This window comes from Pongo pygmaeus, chromosome 17 (assembly GCF_028885625.2).
Source record: "Pongo pygmaeus isolate AG05252 chromosome 17, NHGRI_mPonPyg2-v2.0_pri, whole genome shotgun sequence".
NCBI lineage: Eukaryota > Metazoa > Chordata > Mammalia > Primates > Hominidae > Pongo > Pongo pygmaeus.
In genome coordinates, this window is record NC_072390.2 from 85,162,791 (window position 1) to 85,185,247 (window position 22,457).

Genomic DNA, 22,457 nt, shown 5'->3' on the forward strand with positions numbered 1-22,457 from the left:
TTTCTTTTCTTTTCTTTTCTTTGTGAGACAGAGTTTCACTCTGCCGCCCAGACTGGAGTATAGTGGCGTGATCTCGGCTCACTGCAACCTCCACTTCCTGGGTTCAAGTGATTCTCCTGCTTCAGCCTCCTGAGTAGCTGGGACTACAGGCATGCACCATCATGCCTGGCTAATTTTTGTCTTTTTAGTAGAGACAGGGTTTCCTCATGTTGGCCAGGCTGGTCTCAAACTCCAGACTTCAAGTGATCCGCCTGCCTGGGTCTCCCAAAGTGCTGGCATTACAGGCATGAGCCACCGCACCCAGCCTAATCCTTCTTAAACACAAATTAAATCATGCCACTCACCAGCTTACAACTGCCAGTGTCATCCTGTTAAACTCACATAAAAATCCAAAATCCCTACTCTGGCCCCTGAGGCCCTACATGACCTGTCCTCCTATCTCATTTCAGATCACTCTCACCAGAACTCACAGTGCATGGCCCACCGCAGGCTCTTGATAAAATGTCTATCAAGTGCATGAGTGAAAGACGAGCCCTAGTGATATCAAGTATCACCAGACCAACTGTTCTGAGAACTAACTTTCAACATGCCAGTCTCATGCCCTAGAATCTATAAGAAGTTCTAACCTTCACCTGGCTTTTGAGGTCTTACATCATAATTTTTATCCTCTCAATTTTCCTACTAAACTCAATTTCCCATTGCCAGATAATCAGACTAGTCCTCCCTCTCTATTCCCTGCACTGCCAATGACTCTCTCATGCCAACAAACACACTAAAATATCTGTCTGCTCTCATAATACCTACGAGAAAGCTTGCCTTTGCCCACCATATCCTCAATAAATCAGAGAAATACTTCAAAATATGTATTAGTTTTTACAGTCCACCTTAACAACATTTATAAACCTAGTATTTTGATATATTATTGAAAGGCAGTATTGGATCCTATTTACCATTTGGAAATTTTGCAGTATAGACACAAAGGAGCTGCAGAGAAATTTGCATCAATGAATCATCCATCAAAATCCAAGGCCAGAGAGAGTGCAACACAGGGACAAGGTGAGCTTCAAGAGCTGCTTCCTGTTGAAGGAAGGGAAAAAGACAGCATTAGTCTGAATATATGAAAATATAACATTAAAATCAAAACAATAACAAAAAGCCACCAACATAAGACACAAGGAGAACCCTGTGGATGGCTTCAGCATCCTGCCCCAGCCCCACTGGGCTCCACACATGGCTGCCCTGACCACGAGCCTGACCAATCTTGACATCAGGATGGTTAAGATGTACCACTAAGGTAGGAAGCATAGAAAATAGCCTTTGTAACATGTAAATTAAACAGCAAAGTGATATCTCACAACACTGAATAAATTCCTGTAAATGCTATGAAATGGCCAAGAAGTGAGAATTTCTGGTTAAGTAAACATTCTGATCAACTCTGAGTCCTCTTTGGCCACCCTCTCTCCCTCTCCTTCTCTCTCTCTCTCTGTGTGTGTTTATGTGTGTATATACTCAAAGTAAATTACAGTTTTTGAGTAATTTGAATATATAAAATTCAGTCTAAATATTATGATAAATCAATAAATTCTGAAGTAACTCAGAGTCTTCATTACAAAGATCAGTTACCGTGGGACAATACTGCAGATAAAATACAGCTATTTAAGTGCAGCAATATGTTTTAAATGAACAAGAATTCCGAGGTAACTTGTAGACCCATGTTCATGCACGTGAGCATGCACATAAATACACACACCCTATAAAATTTCACATAGCATCAAGTAGCAGAAGAGGAGAAGTGATTCCCAGTGTTCAACACTCTCTGTAAGCACTGAAGTCATTCCTAGTGCTCTCCCTAAAGTTCTTCCCATGTTCACCACTCTCTGTGGCACACAGCCCTCCATCTGCAGCAGATGACCTTGTTTACTATTTCACAGAGAAGACAGAAATGATTAAGTACAAACTCCTTTATCTGCTCTGCCAATCTGTCCCCATAGTTTATCTGTATTTTCATCCATTCATCCTTTCTGTCTGCCTGGTAGTGACAAAGAGGTGTTCCACTTCTTGCCTGCCAGAGATTGATACATCCATCTGTGTTCTGAAACACAGCTCTTCCCGCCTCCTCAGGGATCTTAATCCACCAGTTAGTTCTCCTCTTGTTATCTCTTAAACAACTCGTCCCCAACTGGCTCATTTCTGTGCCTGTATTCAAGTAGTTTACATGTTAAGAGAAACAAACATACTCATTTCCTTTCACCTTATATGTCCTAAGTTATTAATGCCACTTTTCATGACCAAACTTCTACATTATTATTGCTGTAATTTCCCTGCCTCACATTTAATCTTTAGCTCATTTCCATTTATTTTCTGCCCTGATGATTCTATTGAGGCCACTTCTACTTTTGTGGTTGCCACCAATGCTTAAGCACTGTGGCATTTGCTATATGTCTCTTAATTTCCATGCTGCTGCTCTATCTTGGATCATTTTAGAATCTGGATATTTGTCCCTGCCCAAATCTCATGTTGAATTGTAATCCCCAGTGCTAGAGGTGAGGCCTGGTGGGAGGTGTTTATATCTTGAGGGCGGATTCCTCGTGGCTTGGTGCTTTCCTCAAGACAGTGAGTGATCTCATGAGATCTGGTCATTTAAAAGTGTGTGGCACCTCCTTGCCAGCTCTCTCACTCTTGCTCCAGTTCTAGTAATGTGATGTGCCTGTTCCCCTTTTGCCTTCTTGTCATGATTGGAAGCTTCCTGAGGCCTCCCCAGAAGCAGATGCCACTGTGCTTCCTGTATACCCTGCAGAACTGTGAGCCAATTAAACCTCTTTTCTTTAATAAATTACCTAGTCTCAGATATTTCTTCATAGCAAGGCAAGAACGGCCTAATGCAATCTCCAAATTCCTTTTCCAGTATTCCCTTCTCATTTGTTTTCTGCCCCCTCTTAAATGTTCCTATTTTCCAAAGATATGACCTTGGTTTTCATTACATACTTTCTTGGGAAATTTCAACAATAGTGAGGACCACAAACACCATCTACACATTGATAACTCCTAATACTCCCAGCTTGTATCACTCCTTAGAGTCCCAGACCCATAAAATCTACAGGCCACAAGCCATTTTTCAACTGGATGCCCCAAAGACTCTTGAGGCTAGCACGTGCAAGCATGAATATCGGGTCTCTCACACCTGCGCTCTGCTCTATCATGCACTCTTAATGCATGATCATTCTACATTCCTCCTCTTCTCAATGCCTCAAATTTACTCCCTACCCTCCTTCTCCTTTCCACCTGCTCAAGTTAAGGTGCCATCATCTCTTGTCTGCACTACGACAGTCCCCTCCATCTAACCTTGTCCACTGTTTAATTCATTTACCTCACAGCCACCATGATCCTTCCAGTATGAAAACCCCTTAATATTATGCATATGCAAACAGCAGGGTGGAGTGGCAGTGGGTGACCTGGTGAATTACCCAATAGTGGCCAACTATTAATAATGAGAACATGCCATACACCTGATAAAAGCTGAAATTGAAATTAACAATCTCTACCTCCGTAATATTATATTTATACTCAAGGATAATCTTAATATTCTTTGGATTTACTTCTTATTAAACAACTTAGAAATACAGAAATGCTTTGACTTATTGAGATATTACACTTTTATAAATGGCTAATGTGATACAAATTGAGCACAATATTTATACCTAGTAGCCAGGTTAGCATTTCATAAATCTTTATAGGTAGATCCCACATGTAAAGTATTCCAGAGTATTTCCCTGAATAAGGTGTCATGAATGAATATTAACTGCACATACACATGAAATTTATATATTTACATTTACACACAAATACTGACTGTACATCCAGTCACAAGCATAATATCATAAGCACGAAGGAATCATTAAGTTTATTAATGGCACTTTTGTTTTGAGAAAAAGTTTATATAAATTCATATATAGGGAATTTTATAAGTATTTATAAATAAATACTTAATTTCCATCAAACTACTTTGAAATATAATGTATCTGGCTTTTTAACATCGCTTAAGGAATAAGTGTGTTCAACATGTCCATTTTCCCCAGATGTGGTATGGTTTTTCCAGTTGTGCTCTTACCACAAGTAAAAGCAAAACAGGTAAAAATTTACAAGGCAATAAAAGCTTCTATAATTTATCTTTGCTTTCTATATTAAAGCTTTAATTTAGTATTTTTTAAAATTTTATTTTCATGGCCAGCTTTTATAAAGAATAATCTAGTATTTCTGCATTAAAGCATTAATCTAGTATTTCAAAAGTGTTGTAAAACTATAGACAAAGCAAATCAGAGTGTTCAAAAGATTATATCCTCTACAGTAGTACTGATACAATGGTTTAAAACATCATCAATGCTCACAGACGAAGCAAAATATCTCAGTGATTTTTAGACAGAAGGGCTGTGTAAATGGTCACAGGGAGTCAGCAGAGCTAGAAGAAACTTCCTCTCGGTGGATGTGGCCACACTAGGTAGCAGCTCTAACTATCTTCTCCTTTGAAGCAGGAAACTCTTCATCTTCTTTCCTTATAGATACAGATAGCTTCAATTATTTCCTTGAAGAGTTGTTTTGACAACCCTTTTTGAAAGAATCTACCTTATAAGACACATCCAGCCATTCATTTCATACCTAAAACATTTAAAATACCTAAGAGTACAGAATGAGGCTGAAGTTTGTGAAGTTAAAGTTTCAACGATAAATCAAAACACTGATATACACAATGTAATCAGTGTTGATGAATAACGATTAGATACACACATTTCTGACAATTAACACTGAGTTTAAGGACCAATCAACTGTGTGTCTAAAAATTTAAAAGTCAGAGCTTTCCATTTTTCCTACTACGTTATCTCATATAAAAATTGAACTGCTTAATACCAGTACTCCCATTAAAATTTTGAAAAGTAGCTCTACTTACTTTACATTCCTCATTTTGATAAAGACAGTTTCTTAGGAGCTGCATGGCAATGCTTAACTCTTTAATAACACCATCCTCCTATTTAAACAAAAAGCAGTTGAAAACTGTGAATGCAACAGCATACTTCACTTTTTGTGGATAGTAATTCCCCCCCCTTTGGGTCACAGTACAATGCAGGTGTGCTCTAATCATGCCCGACCACTGTAACTTTGAGGAAACTGACAGGCTAACGATCTCTGAAAGATGACCATATCTCAAGAAGCACATTCACCACGAAAAAGCTATTTCTGTTCTATCAAGCATGGAGGAACTCGGATATATGATAGCCTCCATGTTTCATCTCATTAAAGTGAGGCAGATACTGACAGATTTTCAATCATATCAGGTGTTGGCTGACTTTCTCAATGATGAAGGGCCTTTGGCTAGAGAGGAAAAGAGGCAAAAAAAAAAAAAAAAAAAAAAAAAAAAGACCCGATAAACACACAATCAATCTCCTGCATCAATTACATTATTAAATAAGACTTTGTCTTGGTTTCTTATTAAATGCAGTAGAAACTAGTTATTACATAGAGTGCTGCTATAATGGCCTTACCTACACACTTATATTTATATATTTATACTATTCACACACTTTCATTTACTGAATAAGTGGGTGGCAGATCTTGTTAACCACAGTAGTTACTGTTAATCATAGCTATTATATAATAACTATGTTATTTTCAGTTTACCTGAGCATGCAGTTTCAACATGAGTCCAGCAGACTCAATGCTAGAGGAGATATTCAGAAGGCACAGGAGGAGATAAACAGAGATGAGGCATACCAGCTCTGCAACCACCCAGATTTGGGGCAAATATTAGCTCCATCAATTACCAGTTGTGTGACTATGCTGTAATGAGTGTTTGTTCATGAGATAATAAATATGAAATGTTTCAATAGTGGCTGACATATAGAAATCTCTTAATAAATTATAGTTGTTATAGATCTCATTCCTAGTTAACCTATGCTTGTTTTGAGATAAAGATTTTCTTTTTGTAGTATAAAAAATTTATCTGGCATAGTATCATGTATATGTGGATATTTCCAATGTTTATAATAACAACAGTACATAATAGACAGACGTTGCCTAAAGATCTTCAAGTAAGAATTAAGACCAAAAAAAGCCAACAATCTGCTAATGTAGTAGTCTCATTAATTTATCCATCTGTACCTTTCTTCTAAATGAGACACTCATTTCAAGCTCATGCTCATTTCTAGGCACAAGAGGACTGGAGAATGGTGTCTATATATAGCCATTCATTTTTCCCAGAATGTTACCTTTTTTTTCAATGCTGCTTTCCCAGGCCTCAGAGAATCTAGGTTCAGTTGTGCATTTATGTGTTTCATCTGCTCCATGCAGTTGTCTATAAGATTGGCTGAAAGACAAAATCTGCAGTAGTCAAAAGGATATTCTATTTCCAAGTAAGTTAAAACCACATATACCAATCAGATTCTCAAAAAGGTAACATTTTCTGTTTATGACCCACTTCATTTTAGAATTTTCAGTCAGAGATTAATGAATCAGAGGGGGGAAAAGTAAGAGGACTAAAATGCTGAAGGCCACTTGTTTTCAGTTTTTAGCAAGATACTACCCAAGTCCAATTTACAACTTGAGGAATACATCAGTTGTTTTAGTAGCAAATCACAATTGATATTAATGGACCTGATGTTGCCATTATTCTCTTTTAATTCTCAGATCTATATTCTCCGATTCCCAAATGAGAAATTACAACACTCAAGAGAGAAATTTATACGAAAATATGGAATCATCTGTTGCTGTTTTTACCATCAAAACTATGTGGGTTTTGTTCAGGTATGCACTGAGTGCTTTGGATAGTAATATTTAATTATAATGAAACTCAATGTGTTAACTTTTAGCTTCTCTAATATTTACATATAGGTTCTTTAGAGCAAGAACCATCACATATTAAACAAACAAAAACGAACTATGTCTAATCTTTTTATTTGAAAAGTAATGCATATTTACTGCTTCTGTATGGAAAAAAATTATTTTTAGTGACACTGAGATTATACTATACGTTTTTTACATTTTGAGTCCAAAGAAAATTAACTTGAACAAGCAACAAAACATATGAATTGATAATGCCATCAAAACAGCTGATGTGTCATGTGGCTCACCTTTCAAAGCATGTTTCTGTGCTCTTCTACTGACAGCCAGAAGTGACATCAATGCATTTGCAGCTACTCTTTTCAGGATATCTTTGGAGGATTTCCCTTCATAGCACTGCAGAGAATACAAATCAAACTGCCTTGAAGAAATATTTAATCTGGAGCAAAACTGTTGTGAATAAAGAACATTTTCTACTTAAAAGATATTGTTAGGTTTCAACTATCATGTGAAATACACTGGATTTTGATAAGTCATTAATATTTGAGAATGTTCTGTGTGGATAAGACTGTATAAGTTGTTTATAATATGGAAAAGAACAACAATCATTCTCAAAGACTCATCATCTACAGAAAAAAGCTTTATTTAGCTTTCACATAGCAAGCTCATATACTTACTCAAATTCACCAGAGCATATTGTATATATATGTGTGTACCTTATTAAAATGGGTCCTTGTAAAACTGCTGAACAGGAGAACTGTCATCAATTTCCTCCTTTCTCTTTCTGGGGACACATTCCCCTCTCTCCATTTCTATCTAAACTACCCCTATATCTCAGGTGATTTGGTTCTTTCCATCTGTCATTTCTATGGTAACATGCACCTGTCACATAACATTTTCTCAAAAAATGGTGCATAACTTTTTTGACTTTCAGAGAAATGGAAAATCATTTGTAATTCCGAAACTACTATTTCTGTATATTTCCTTTATACATTTAAATTTATGAGTTAGAAATTTTTCACTTAAAATTTTCTAATATTGTGTCTACAAAAGTAGACACAATAACAGATTCCATACATTTTTATTAAAAAACAAAACAAAACAAAACTAGAAATTTCTGCTCCAAGATGGCCAACTAGATACAGCCAGGAGGAACATCTCCCACTGAGGGACTGGGACATCAGAAGACTGGCACACTCCTAGCAGATCTTCAGAGGGAGGGCATTGAGAGCAGATGGAGGGAAAAGACAGAGCTGGGGCTGAAGTGGGAGGAAGCTGGGGACCCTGCTCGGGGCTACCAAGCACCACAACTTGTTCCTGGCCCCCAACAACTCCTGCAGAGGGGGAAGTTGAAAAGGCAAGGAACAAAATTCGCTCTCCCCACAGGCCTCTGGAACCCTGGTAGGAAGGGACCCCTGGACCACCATGGACATTTGAGTTGTCAGGGAAAGCTGCTTAGGGAAGCGGTAGAAGCAGAACTCCAGCTGAGGCAGAGCCCAGAGAGTTTGGTATGGGAATGTCTATCGCGGAGCACGGCCAAGGATGCCCATCCCCTTAGGCTAGATTTGCTCCCATAGGAGACTTTATCCCTAGGGAAACTGTGGGACCTCAACTCTGCAGGGTGGTCTTGCCCATGAGATGGAGCCAGTCTGGGCCACCCTTTGGTCTGCTGGCTTCTCCCAGAGTCGGAGCCTAGCCACACCTGCTTGGAGTGAAGCTCCCAGGTACAGGCCCACACGGTAGCTCCTGCACTGGCAGACTGTGCCTGACTAGCAGAGTGCTCCAGCAGAGTGACCCCAGTGGACAAGCACCAGCATTCTTCCCCCACTGCAGCCTCCTTCACACTGCCTTGCCTGCAGGCACTCACCCATCTCATATGCAATGACACACATAGGCTCAAAATAAAGGGATGGAAAAAGGCTACCAAGCAATGAAAAACAGAAAAAAGCAGGGATTGCAATTCTAATTTCAGACAAAATAGACTTTAAACCAACAAAGATAAAAAAAGACAAAGAAGGGCATTAGAAATAGTAAAGGACTCAATTCTACAAGGCAACCTAGCTATCCTAAATATATATGCACTAAACACAGAAGCATCCAGATTCATAAAGCAAGTTCTTAAGAGATCTTCAAAGAGACTTAGACTCCCATAGGGTAACGTGGGAGACTTCAACACCCCACTGACAGTATCAGACAGATAATCCAGGCAAAAAATTAACAAAGATATTCAAGACCTGAACTCAACACTGGACCAAATGGATCTGATAGACATCTATAGAACTCCCCACCAGAATACAACAGAGTATACATTTTTCTCATTGCCACATGGCACATACTCTGAAATCAACCACACAATCAGACAAAAAACAAATTTCAGCAAATTCAAAAAAATCAAAATTATACTGATATGGTTTGGATCTGTGTCCCCACCCAAATCTCATGTTCAACTATAATCCCTAACGTTGGGGACTGGATCATTGGGGTAGATCCTCCATGAATGGTTTAGCACCATCCCTTTGGTTCTGTTCCTGTAACAGAGTTCTCATGAGATCTGGTTGTTTAAAAGTGTGTGGCATCTTGCCCCTCTCTCTTCCTCCTGCTCCCACCATGTGAGATGCCTCGCTCCCCCTTCTGCCACAACTGAAGGTTTCCTGAGGCCTTCTCAGAAGCTGAGTAGATGCCAGCATTATGCTTCCTGTACAGCCTGTGGAACCGTGAGCCAATTAAACCTCTTTTCTTTATAAATTACTCAGTGTCAGGTATTTCTTTACAGCAATGTAAGAATGGTCTAATACATACACCATCCACACTCTCAGACCATAGCACAATAAAAACAGAATTCAATACAAAGAAAATTGCACAAAACCATTCATTTACATTGAAATTAAGCATCCTGCTCCTGAATAACTTTTGGGCAAATAATGAAATTAAGGCAAAAATCAGTAAGTTCTTTGAAACTAATGAGAACAATGATAACATACCAGAATCTCTGGGACATAGCTAAGGTAGTGTTAACAGAAAAATTTGGAGCACTAAATGCCCATATTGAAAAGTTAGAAAGATCTCAAGTTAGCACCTAACATCACAACTAAAATAACTAGAGAAGAAAGAGCAAACCAACCCCAAAGCTAGTAGAACACAAGAAAGAATCAGAGCTGAAGGAGACTGAGACATGAAAAACCATTCAAAAGACCAATGAAGTGAGGAGCCGGTTTTTTGAAAAAAAAATATATATATATATGGACCACTAGCTAGACTAATGAAGAAAAGAGAAAAGATCCAAATAAACATAATGAGAAATGACAAACGGGATATTACCACTGACCCCACAGAAATAACCATCAGAGACTATTATGAACACTTCTATGCACACAAACTAAAAATCCAGAAGTGGATAAATTCCTGGCCACATATATCCTCCCAAGACTGAACCAGGAAGAAATTGAATCCTTGAACAGACCAATAATGAGCTCTAAAATGGAATCAGAAATAAATAGCCCGCACACCATAAAAGCCATGGATCAGATGGATTGACAGCCGAATTCTACCAGATCTATAAAGAAGAGCTGACACCATTCTTACAGACACTGTTCCCCAAAAAAATGAGAAGTAGGAACTCCTCCTCAACTCATTCTATGAGGCTAGCATCATCCTGACACCAAAACTGGCAGAGACACAACAACAAAAAAAAGGTCAATATCCTTGATGAACAGCAATGCAAAAACCCTCAACAACATACTAGCAAACTGAATCCAGCAGCACATCCAAAAGCTAATCCACTACGAACAAGAAGGCTTTATCCCTAGGATGCAAGGTTGGTTCAACATATGTGCAAACAAATAAACATGATTCATCACATAAACAGAACTAGAAAGAAAAATAACATGATTATCTCAACAGAGGCTTTCAGTAATATTCAACATCTTTTCATATTAAAAACTCCTAACAAATTAGGTATTGAAGTAACATATATTAAAATAACGAGAGCCATCTATGACAAACCTGCTGTCTACATCATACTGAATGGGCAAAAGCTAGAAGCATTCCCCTTGAAAACTGGCACAAGACAAGGATGCCCTCTCTCACCACTCCTATTCAACACAGTACTGGAAGTTCTGGCCAGGGCAATCAGGCAAGAGAAGGAAATAAAGGGCATCCAAATAGGAAGAGAGGAAGTCAAATTATCCCTGTTTGCAGATGACATGATCCTATATCTAGAAAACCCCATCGTCTCAGCCCAAAAGCTCCTTAAGCTGATAAACAATTTTAGCCAAGTCTCAGAATACAAAATCAATGTGCAAAAGTCACTAGCATTCCTATATACCAACAATCATGCCGAGAGGCAAATCAGGAATGCAATCCCATTCACAACTGCCACCAAAACAAAACAGAACAAAAGTAAAATAAAATGCAATACCTAGGAATACAGCTAACCAGGGAGGTGAAAGATCTCTACAAGGAGAAATACAAAACACTGCTGAAAGAAATCAGTGGTGACACAAATGAATGGAAAAACATTCCATGAACGTGGCTAGGAAGAATCAACATCGCTAAAATGGCCATACTGCCCAAAGCAATTTGTAGATTCAATACTATCCCTATCGAACCACCAATCACATTCTTCATAGAACTAGAAAAAACTTTTAAAATTCATATGGAACCAAAAAAGAGCCCAAAACACCAAGGCAATTCTAAGCAAAAAGAAAAAAGCTGGAGGCATCAAGCTACTTGACTTCAAACTATACTACAGGGCTATAGTAACCAAAGTATGGTAATGGTATAAAAAATAAACACATAGACCAATGGAACAGAATACAGAGCCTAGAAATAAGAGTGTACACCTAGAACCATCTGACCTTAGACAAAGCTGACAAAAACAAACAATGGGGAAAGAACTCCCTATTCGATAAATGGTGCTGGGATAACTAATTATATACATACATTGAAACGGGACCCCTTCCTTATATATATACAAAAATAAACTGAAGATGGATTAAAGACTTAAATATAAACCCCAAAACTATTAAAACGCTGGAAGACAACCTAGGCAATACCATTCTGGACACAGAAACTGGCAGAGATTTCATGATGAAAATGCGAAAAGCAATTGCAGCAAAAGCAAAAATTGACAAATGAAATCTAATTAAACTAAAGCGTGTCTGCACAGCAAAAAACTATCAACAGAGTAAACAGACAACCTACAGAATCGGAGAAAATATCTGCAAACTATGCATATGACAAAGGTCTAATATTCAGCAACTATAAGGAACTTAAATTTACAAGAAAAAAACAACCCCTTAAGAAGTGGGCAAAGGACATGAACAGACACTTCTCAAAAGAAGACATACACATTGCCAACAAACATATTGAAAAAAGCTCAACATCACTGATCATTAGAGAAATGCAAATCAAAACCACAGTAAGATACCATCTCACACCAGTCAGAATGGCTACTAAGAAGTCAAAAACTAACACACGCTGATGAGGTTGTGGAGAAAAGGGAATGCTTATACACAGTTAGTGGGAGCGCAAATTAGTTCAACCATTGTGGAAGGCAATGTGGTGATTCCTCAACAAGCTAAAAACAGGACTGCAATTCAACCCTATAATCTCATTACAGGGTATACGCCCAAAGGAATATAAATCATTCTATCATAAAGACACATGAATACAAATGTTCACTGCAGCACTATCTGCAATAGTAAAGACATGGAATCAACTTAAATGCCCATCAATGGAAAACTGGATAAAGAAAATGTGGCACATATACACCACAGAATACTATGCAGCCATGAAAAAGAGTGAGATCATGTCCTCTGCATGAACATGGTTGGAGCTCGAGGCCATGATCCTTAGGAAACAATGCAGAAACAGAAAACCAAATACTGCTTGTTCTCACTTATAAGTGGGAGCTAAATGATGAGAGCACTGGGACACAAAGAGGGGAACAATAGACAATGGGGCCTACCAGTGGGTAAAGGGTAGCAGGAGGGAGAAGATCAGAAAAAATAACTGTTGGGTACTAGGCTTAGTACCTGGGTGATGAAATAATCTATACACCAAACCCCCATGATACAAGTTACCTATATAACAAACCTACACATGTACCCCGAACCTAAAAGTTAAAAAAGAATCAGCTAGGTGAGTGCAGCAAGGTGGCAGAATAGAAGCCTATACTGTCTGTCCTCCCCCTACAGGAACACCAAATTTTAACAGCTATATGCACACAGAAAAGCACCGTCACAAGAACCAAAAATCAGGTGAGCAATCACAGTACCTGGTTTTAATGTGTACGGCTGAAAGAGGAACTGAAAAGTGTCGGAGATACAGTCTTGAATCACCACCCCTCCCCTATCTATCAGCAGCAGCTGCCTGGTATGGCGAGCTAACTTGCACACTTGGAGGAGGGAGAGAGCAGCAACTGGGGGACTTCACATTGAATTCAGTGCTGCTCTGTCACAATGGAGAGCAAAGCTGTGCTGGGCTCAGCCAATAATCATGCATGGAGAGATCATTTAGATCAACTGCCCAAACCAGCAGTCAGAAGGGGAGTTTCTCGGCAAGCCTTGCCACCGTAAAGCCAGTGCTCTGGGGTCCTAGGTAAACTTGAAAGGCAGTCTTGGACACAAGGCCTGCAATTCCTAGGCAACTCCTAGTGTTCGGCTGGGCTTAGAGCCAGCGGACTATGGTGGCATGTGACACAGGGAGACAACAGCCAGGGCAGCTAAGGGAGGCCTTACACCATTACTCCCTCAATCCCAGGCAGTGCGGCTTGCAGCAACAAAAGTGACTCCTTCCTTCTACTTGAGGAGGAGAGTAAACAAGACTGTCTTGCATCTTAGATACCAGCTCAGTCACAATAGAACAGGGCACTGGGCAGAGTCGTGAGACCCCCATTCCAGGCCCTAGCTCCTAGATGACACTTCTAGACAAAATGTGGGCCAAGGGAACCCACTGCCTTGAAGGGAAGAAACCAGTCCTGGCAGGATTCATTACCTGCTGACTGAAGAGCCCTCAGGCCCTGAATAACCAGCAGCAATATCCAAATAGTACACCACAGGCCTTGGGCTCTGGGACGTGCTGACTTTAGGTATGACCCAGCACATTTCGCAGCTGTGGTGGCTACAACAAGACTCCTTCTGTTTGAGAAAAGCAGAAGGGAAAGCAAAGGGGACTTTGTCTTGCATCATAGGTATCAGCTCAGCCACAGTGGGTAGAGCAACAAGTAGGCTCTTGGGCTCCCTGAATCCAGGCCGAGGCTCTTGGACAGTATTTCTGGACCATCTCTGGGCCAGAGGGGAACGGACTGTCCTGAAGGGTGAGCCCCAGGTCTGGCAGCATTCATCACAGAATGATAGAAGTGCCCTTGGGCTCTAAGTGAACACTGGCAGCAGCCTGGTAGAACTCCCATGGGACCGTGGTATTGGTGGCCAAAAGGAGAGTCTCCTTTTCCTGTGGAAAGGGGAGAGAAGAGCAGAAAGGACCCAGGATTGTGGTTTGAGTGCCAGGTTAGTTGCACTAGAATAGAACATCAGGTAAAATTCTAAGGTTTTTGACTAATCCCTGGCTCACAGATAGCATCTCTGGACCTGCTCAGGGTCTGGGGGAACTTACTGCTCTGCAGGGAAGGACAGAAACCTGGCTGGCTTTGTCACCTACTGATTATGAAGTCCTAGGGCCTTGAGTGAATACAGGTAAGCAGGTAGCAACTGCAGTGGGCTTGAGAGAAACCCAGTGTTGTGTTGACATCAGGACTAATCCAGCGCAGTTCCAGTGGTGGTAGCCACAGGGATGCTAATATCACCACACCCCCAGTTCCAGGCTGCTCAGTATATAGAGAGAGACTCTGTTCGTTTGGGAGAAAGTAAGGTAAAAGAACAAGAGTCTCTGCCTGGTAATCTGGAGAATTCTCCCAGATCTTATCCAAGACCACCAAGGCAGTACCTCTGCAAGTCTGCAAGAAACGAAGTGTTATTGGGCTTAAGGTCCAATTCCCTTGGAATGCCTGGAAAGCCTACTCAAGGAGGACACACACAAACAAGCCCAGACTGCAAAGACTAAAACAAATACCTAACTCTTCAATGCCCAGATACTGACAAACATCTACAAGCCTCAAGATCATCCAGGAAAAAATGACCCCACCAAATGAACTAAAATAAGGCATCAGAGACCAAGCCTAGAGAAACAGAGATATGTGAACTTTCATACAGAGAATTCAAAATTGCTGTGTTAGGGGAACTCAAAGAAATTCAAAATAAGAGAAGGAATTCAGAATTTTATCAGATAAATTTAACAGAGAGATTTAAATAATTAAGAAGAATGAAACAGAAATTCTAGTGTTGAAAAATTCAATTGGCATGCTGACAAATACATCAGTCTCATAATAGTAGAGCTGACCAAGTAAAAGAAAGAATTAGTAAGCTTGAAGGCAAGCTATTTGAAAATACACAGTCAGAGGAAGGAGACACAAGAAAAGAGAATAAAGAAGAATGAAGCATGCCTATAAAACCTAAAAAATAACCTCGAAAGGGCAAAGTTAAGAGAAAGAGATAGTGGTAGAAAGTTTATTCAAAGGGATAATATCAGAGAACTTCCAAAACCTAGAGAAAGATCAGTATTCAAGTACAAGAAGGTTAGAGAACACCAAGCAGATTTAACCCAAAGAAGACATTTAAGATATTTCATAATCAAACTCCTAAAGGTCAAGGATAAAGAAAAGATCCTAAAAGCAGCAAGAGAAAAGAAACAACATACAATGGACCTCCAATATATCTGGAAATGTTACAGGTCACGAGAGAGTGGCATGACATATTTCAAGTGCTGAAGGGAAAAAAAAATAAAACAAAACAACAAAAAAACTTTACCCTAGAATAGTACATACGGCGAAACTATCCTTCAAGTATGAAGAGAAATAAAAACCTTAGACAAACAAAAGCTGAAGGATTTCAACAACACCAGACCTGTCCTACAAGAAATAGTAAAGTGAGTTCTTCAATCTGAAATAAAAGGATGTTAGTGAGCAAGAAGAAATCACCCGATGGTACAAAATTCACTGGTAATATAAGCACACAGAAAAACAGAGACTATTGTAACACTGTAATGGTGTTGTGTAAACTACTCTTATCTTAAGTAGAGAGTCTAAATTATGAACCAATCGAAAATAATAACTACAGCAACTTTTTAAGACAAAGACAGTACAATAAGACATAAAGAGAAACAACTAAAAGTTAGAAAGCAGAGGAGATAAAGTTAAAGTGTAGAGTTATTACTAGTTTTCTTTTGCGTGTGTGTTTGTTCATGCCATCAGTATTAAGTTGTCATTAGTTTAAAATAATGGGCTATAAGAAGGTATTTGCAAGCCTCATCATGGTAACCTCTTACCAAAAACGATACAAATGGAGACACAAAAACTAAGAAGAAATTAACATACCACCAAAGAAAATCATCTTCACTAAAAGAAAGACAGAAGGAATTAAAGAAGAATGAGATCACAAAACAATTAGAAAACAAATAACAAAACAGCAGAAGGCAGTCCCTACTTGTCAATAACAACATTGAATGTAAAATGGACTATGGACTAAACTCTACAATAAAAACACACAGAGTGGCTGAAGGGATGAAAAAACAACGCCCACTTATCTGTTGCCTACAACAAACATACTTCACCAATAAAAATATATACAGACTGAAAATAAAGGGATGGAAAAAGACATTCCATGCCAATGAAAACAAAAAAAAATTAGGAGTAGCTATAATTAGACAAAATAGATGTCAAAACAAAAACTGTAAGGGAGACAAAGAAGGTCATTATATAATGATAATGGAGTCAATGCAGCAAGAGGATATAATGATTGTAAGTATAGACATACCCATCACTGGAGCACTGAAATATATAAAGCAAATATTAGAGCTGAAGAGAGAGAGAGATCTCAAGACAATAATGGCTGGAGACTTCAACACCCTACTTTCAGCATTGAACAGACAGATCTTCCAGACAGAAAATCACCAAAGAAACACTGGATTTAATCTGCACTAAAGACAAAACGGACCTAATAGATATTTACCAAACATTTCATCTAACGGCTGCAGAATACACATTCTTCTCCTCAGCATATGGATCATTCTGTAGGATATTCCATGTTAGGTTCACAAAACAAGTCTTAAAACATTCAAGAAATTGAAATAATATCAAGCATCTTCTATGACCAGAGTAGAATAAAACTGGAAATCAATAACAAGAGGAATTTTGGAAACTACACAAACATATGAAAATTAAACAATATGCTCCTGAGTGTCCAGTGGGTTAATGAAAATATTAAGGAGAAAATTGAAAAATTTCTTGAAACAAATGATAATGGGGCCAGGCGTGGTGGCTCACGCCTTGTAATCCCAGCCCTTTAGGAGGCAAAGGTGGACGGATCACCTGAGGTCAGGAGTTCGAGACCAGTTTGGCCAATCAACATGTGAAAAATACAAAAATTAGCTGGGCACGGTGGCAAGCGCCTGTAATCCCAGCTACTTGGGAGGCTTGAGGCAGGAGAATCACTTGAACCTGGGAGGCAGAGGTGAGATCAGCAGTGAGCTGAGATCGTGCCACACTGCACTCCAGCCTGGGTGACAGAGTGAGACTCTGTCTCAAAAATAAATAAATAAATAAAAATAAAAAATAAAATAAAAATATATGTAGCAATTGGAGGCAGGGTTGGGTCGGAGTTAAGACTCCTAAGGAAATAGTTGTGTGCACAGATATGTCTTTTATTCCCTCCTGAAATCCCATTAAAATGACAAAAATGGGATTACACACACATACACACACACACACACACACACACACACACACACACACACACGCCTGAAAATGAGAAAGCAGTATTGGATGAGTGGCAAGCTATTAGGCTTGGGAACCCTGAATTCTAAGTGGTGAGTGGGGAAAGCTGAAAACTACCCCAGTTTATCCACTGAATTGCCCAAGGCTGAAGAAATTTAGCACCAAGTATCCCTGGATGTGAGGATGAGGGAGGATTGCTTAAAGTCTCTAAAATGCAGTTACATGCCCAGACCTGCCTGCCAGCCACCAATTTCTATGTAACTAAGCCACTCTTCCTCCCAGTCATTGCAAAATCCTGGATGTTTAGTCTCCAGAGAGGATAAATTAGGATTCTGAACTGGCAGAGATGCGAACATTTGTGGGCAAGAGTATTCTACTAAAACCTTTGAAGGATTAAGTGAAATTGTGCAAACTAAATTCTGAGACCTCAGCTGTCGTCTCCTACTTGGCTACATAACATTTGGCAGTTGGGTTTTCACCTCCAGGAAAGAGATCAGAAGACCATTCTCTAGGGAATCTGATAAGCCCCAGAAGACAAGCCTACAAAATAACCCCCATTGGTCCCCTTGGACAGCAATTGACAAGTTGCACTCATATGCTCAGGGAAGTCAATCTGCTTTGAGTTTCCCAGTCTTAAATAGAGCACACAATCAAGATTACCAGACACCAAGAAAAGCTGCCAAACAGAGAAGAAAGACTAAAATAAATAGAGGAAAAGACAGCAAAGAAAGATTACATAGGAAAAAAAAAAAAAAAACTTCATAGGAGTTCCAAATGTACAGAGCATACAAAGTACAGGGAATGTCTCTGAAGTAATTTAGAAAGCATGGTTTATAGATGGAAAGAATCCCCAAGAGAGCCCAGTACAATTGCTAAAGCAGATCCAAACCTGGATGCTTCATCTAAACATTTTAGAATATGAGAAAAAAGAAAGATTCTAAAAACTTCCAGGAAGAGAAAAACCAAGAATTCTAAGGGCTTCGGAATTTTCTTTTTTTGAGATGACTTGCTCTGTCGCCCAGGCTGGAGTGCAGTGGCACGATCTCTGCTCACTGCAAGCTCCGCCTCGCGGGTTCACACCATTCTCCTGCCTCAGCCTCCCGAGAAGCTGGGACTACAGGTGCCCGCCGCCACGCCTGGCTAATTTTTTTGTATTTTTAGTAGAGATGGGGTTTTACCGTGTTAGCCCGTGTTAGCCAGGATGGTCTCGATCTCCTGACCTCGTGATCCGCCCGCCTCAGCCTCCCAAAGTGCTGGGATTACAGGCATGAGCCACCGCGCCCAGTAATTCTGAGTAGAGAATTACTCAGAATTCTCTATAGTAACATTTGGAATTAAAAAGAACAGACGATGGCTTCTAAATTCTGAAGTAAATGATTTCCAATCCAGAATTCTCACTAGCCTAACTATAAATTACATGTAAGGGAGATAAAGACTTTCAGTCATTTAGATCTCAAAAGACCTCCTCGGTACCTTTTCTCTGAAAGCTAAGGGAGAAGAGACTCTAAGCAAAAATGAAGAGAAGGAGAGAAGGCCACAGGAGATGGGAGACTGCATGCGGGATGCAGGAGACTGCACCTAGCACAGAGGTAAAGGAATTCCTGGAACCAGGTGAATGGATATCTCAGGACCACAGGAGACTGCACCTAGCACAGAGGTAAAGGAATTCCCGGAAACAGGTGAATGGATATCCCAGGATGACAACAGGCACCAAGTAGGTTAGAAGGAATTGGGAAGAGATTTCTTCCAAAAGATGAAGCGATGAAGTTCTGACAGTTCTGAACACACTGAGAGGATATTTAATTCTGGCAAAGAGCATGGAGTTTATAAGTGATAACAGCAAAGTCAGCACGTTTTAAAATAATACAATAATTACCTCTAAGGCAAACAAAAGCTGTGCAAGAAAAGAAAGTTAAACACTCTGCAACACGGTTCAATTGTGTGTAACACTGTCATAAATTTAATACCATTCACGCTGTCTATTCTCTAATTGGCATTATGGTATACCAATATTAGGAGAATGAGAAGGGAACCCATTTTGGCAGGGTAGGTGGGTGAGGCATGAAAAAAAAGCTAAAGTCTCATTTTCCATAGTAGGAATTCAACAGATAATATCTAAAACTGAATAATCAAGACAAAAAATATAAGCATGTTATTTAGAGACATGAAAGAGAAGCTATAAAAAGTAGCTGAATGAGGTATAAGTGGTCACCTCTGAGAAAATGAAGAATGAAGGCAGAAATCTCCTACTTTTAGTAAAAACTTACAGATAGAACTGTTTGGTTCTCTAAAACGTGTACATGGTAAAAATGAAATCAAAGCCCCAAACCAAAACCAAAAAAACAAAAAGGAAACAAACAGGATTAACCTATGGTAAATTCATATACTTTCCAACATATACTGAAGGAAAGGCTGGAGTGAAGAACTGACTTTCTATCAGTTTCCATACAGTACTTACTGCAGACTGAAAAGCAGTCTGAGCATCTCTGCAAAGAGCAAGTGGACACAACGGAAGTGTGAGGAGCCTGGAGGCAGCAAGGCTGAGAATAAACTCAAGCAACAGATAACTATCTCCTAGATGATGCAAATATACAAAAAGAGAAAAAGAAATCAAGATGATACAGAGCAAGACATAATGTCTTTTCATCAACCAAAATTCATTTAAATGTCATGCTCTTTCTAGATTAATCCCTTCTGTACATTTAAGTGATGTAGGGTATTCTAGGTCAAGACTTCCTTGCTTTCTTTCCAAAAGGTACTTAATGTAAAAAATAGGCTTTTTAATTACAGTGAACATTCATCAACACAACGGTATCTTAAATATATAAGCCCTCCTTTCAACAGATTTACCCTTGAATTTTACCATTCACTAAATGTGAGCACAAAATACATCTAAAATAAGACGCAAGAGTTCCTCATTTGCATTACTACTTTTAGATATCAGATCAAATATAAGGAGCAAAATTAATTCATTATCTCAATTGATTAATACATCAATTATAGATGAAATCTACTACATATAGAGAGATTTTTATTGATCTTGTTATCTATATGTATTTGCAAATAAAACATATTGAGCACAGTACGCCCCCTTATCCTTGAGGGATCCATTCCAACACCCCCAGTGGATACCTAAAACCATGAATAGTACCCAACTCCCTATATTCTAAGTTTCATTCGTATATATATGTAACTACAATAAAGTTTAATTTATAAATTAGGCAGGTAGGAGATTAACAATAATAATAACAGAATAGTATAATAAAAATTATGTGATTGTGGCCTCTCTCTCTCTAAAATATCTTACTACAATGCACTCATCCTTCTTCGTCTTGTGATTCATCAGTCTGATAACCAAGATGGCTATACTAAGTGATGAATGGGCACATATCATATGCAGCATGGGTAAGCTAGACATAGGGTGATTCATGTCCTGGGGGGAGACAGAGCAATATTTCATCATACTACTCAGAATGGCATGCAATTTAAGACGTAAGAATTGTGTATTTCTGGAATTTTCCATTTAATATTTTTGGACTACAGTCAACCATGGGTAACTGAAGCCATAAAAGGCAAAACTACAGATAAGAGGAGACTACTGTATCTTCATAAACTAGGGAAGGTAAAATCTCCACTAAGTCAAATGTGTTCAGTATTTTATGGACAAAAGACAGCTGAATATTTCTTAGAAAATGTTCAAAGTCTGAAACCACCTCAAAATGGACTTACAAAAAAACACTTACACATGACTAAAGATGTAAGTATGAATACTTTCAACATGTATCCCCTATGGGATAGTGCTATAAAGTACCATTTAAAAGCTAACTCTGCCCAGACATTTTAATTGAAGTTCCAATATAGTAATTTGTTAGGAGGATGGAGATTTTAGAGGCAGCTGAAACTTAGTTATAATGTAATAAAAGCCTATTATTTTGCACTTGAAGAACTGAATCACAAGAAGTTAAGTGATTTGCCTAAGGTCCCATATCGAATGTTTTTTGAGTATGACTTTACAGAAAACTTAAATAGACCTTTGAAAGACATCAATTTTAGAATATAATTTCTTCAGATAATTTAAAGACTGTAGTTTACTTTGCTTCATATAGCACCTGGCCCAAACCACAGCCTCCATGGACATATAGTAAGCTACATTTATTACTTAGCAAAAGTAATGTTGCTGTTGAATGTATTCTAATAATATTTGAATTCACATATCCTATTTCTATAGGGCAAAGAAAACAGTGTTTGTAATTTAATAGGCCCATTAACTGTCCCAACTTATATTAGGTACACATTTTGTCATAAGTGTGCCAGGAGTATACTTCCTCTCTTTACTTTCTTTGTCTTAAACTTGCCTGTGCCTTTCTAACAGATGTCATGTATCCAAATTCTACTGCTTACACGAACACAAACAGTATGATTTATTAGGAAACATGGTTTAAATAATTGGTTAATGTATCCATACCCTCACAAAATACATGTTTTGTAATTCAGAAGAAATAAAGAGGAAAATTAGCTAGTCATTACGAAAATCATTGAGATATTCTGTGACTGTAGGCTATCTCATTTTCTTTGTCCAAAAAGGTAACAAAAAAAATATAAACAAAAGCTTTTATAATGAATAATATTACAAAGTATTAGGTAAAAATAAGGACAAGGTAAATTTCACAAATTCCTCTAGCACAGATTTTTTTTTCCTGTGTATACTACTATAAACTGATTCATTATCCTACATGGATCCATATGTATCATGAGTTTCATCACAGATCCTTGAAACACAGCACCACAAACAACATTAAAG

At 38.7% G+C, this 22,457-nt stretch overlaps 1 protein-coding gene across 4 annotated transcripts in view; it reads right to left on the bottom strand.

Moving 5' to 3' along the window:
* The window catches only part of RTTN (rotatin), a 204,872-nt gene that overhangs the window by 21,221 nt on the left and 161,194 nt on the right, over positions 1–22,457 (bottom strand). For 3 of the 4 annotated variants that reach the window (XM_054460788.2, XM_063653821.1, XM_063653822.1), the window contains 4 exons: positions 7,119–7,224; positions 6,258–6,355; positions 4,943–5,020; positions 951–1,077 (listed from right to left, as the gene is read on the bottom strand). In XM_054460788.2, the coding sequence (XP_054316763.1) occupies positions 951–1,077; positions 4,943–5,020; positions 6,258–6,355; positions 7,119–7,224 (409 nt within the window). Of the gene's footprint in view, positions 1–950; positions 1,078–2,062; positions 2,197–4,385; positions 4,550–4,942; positions 5,021–6,257; positions 6,356–7,118; positions 7,225–22,457 lie in introns of those variants that run through there. The other variant, XR_010124196.1, reaches the window with a different exon arrangement.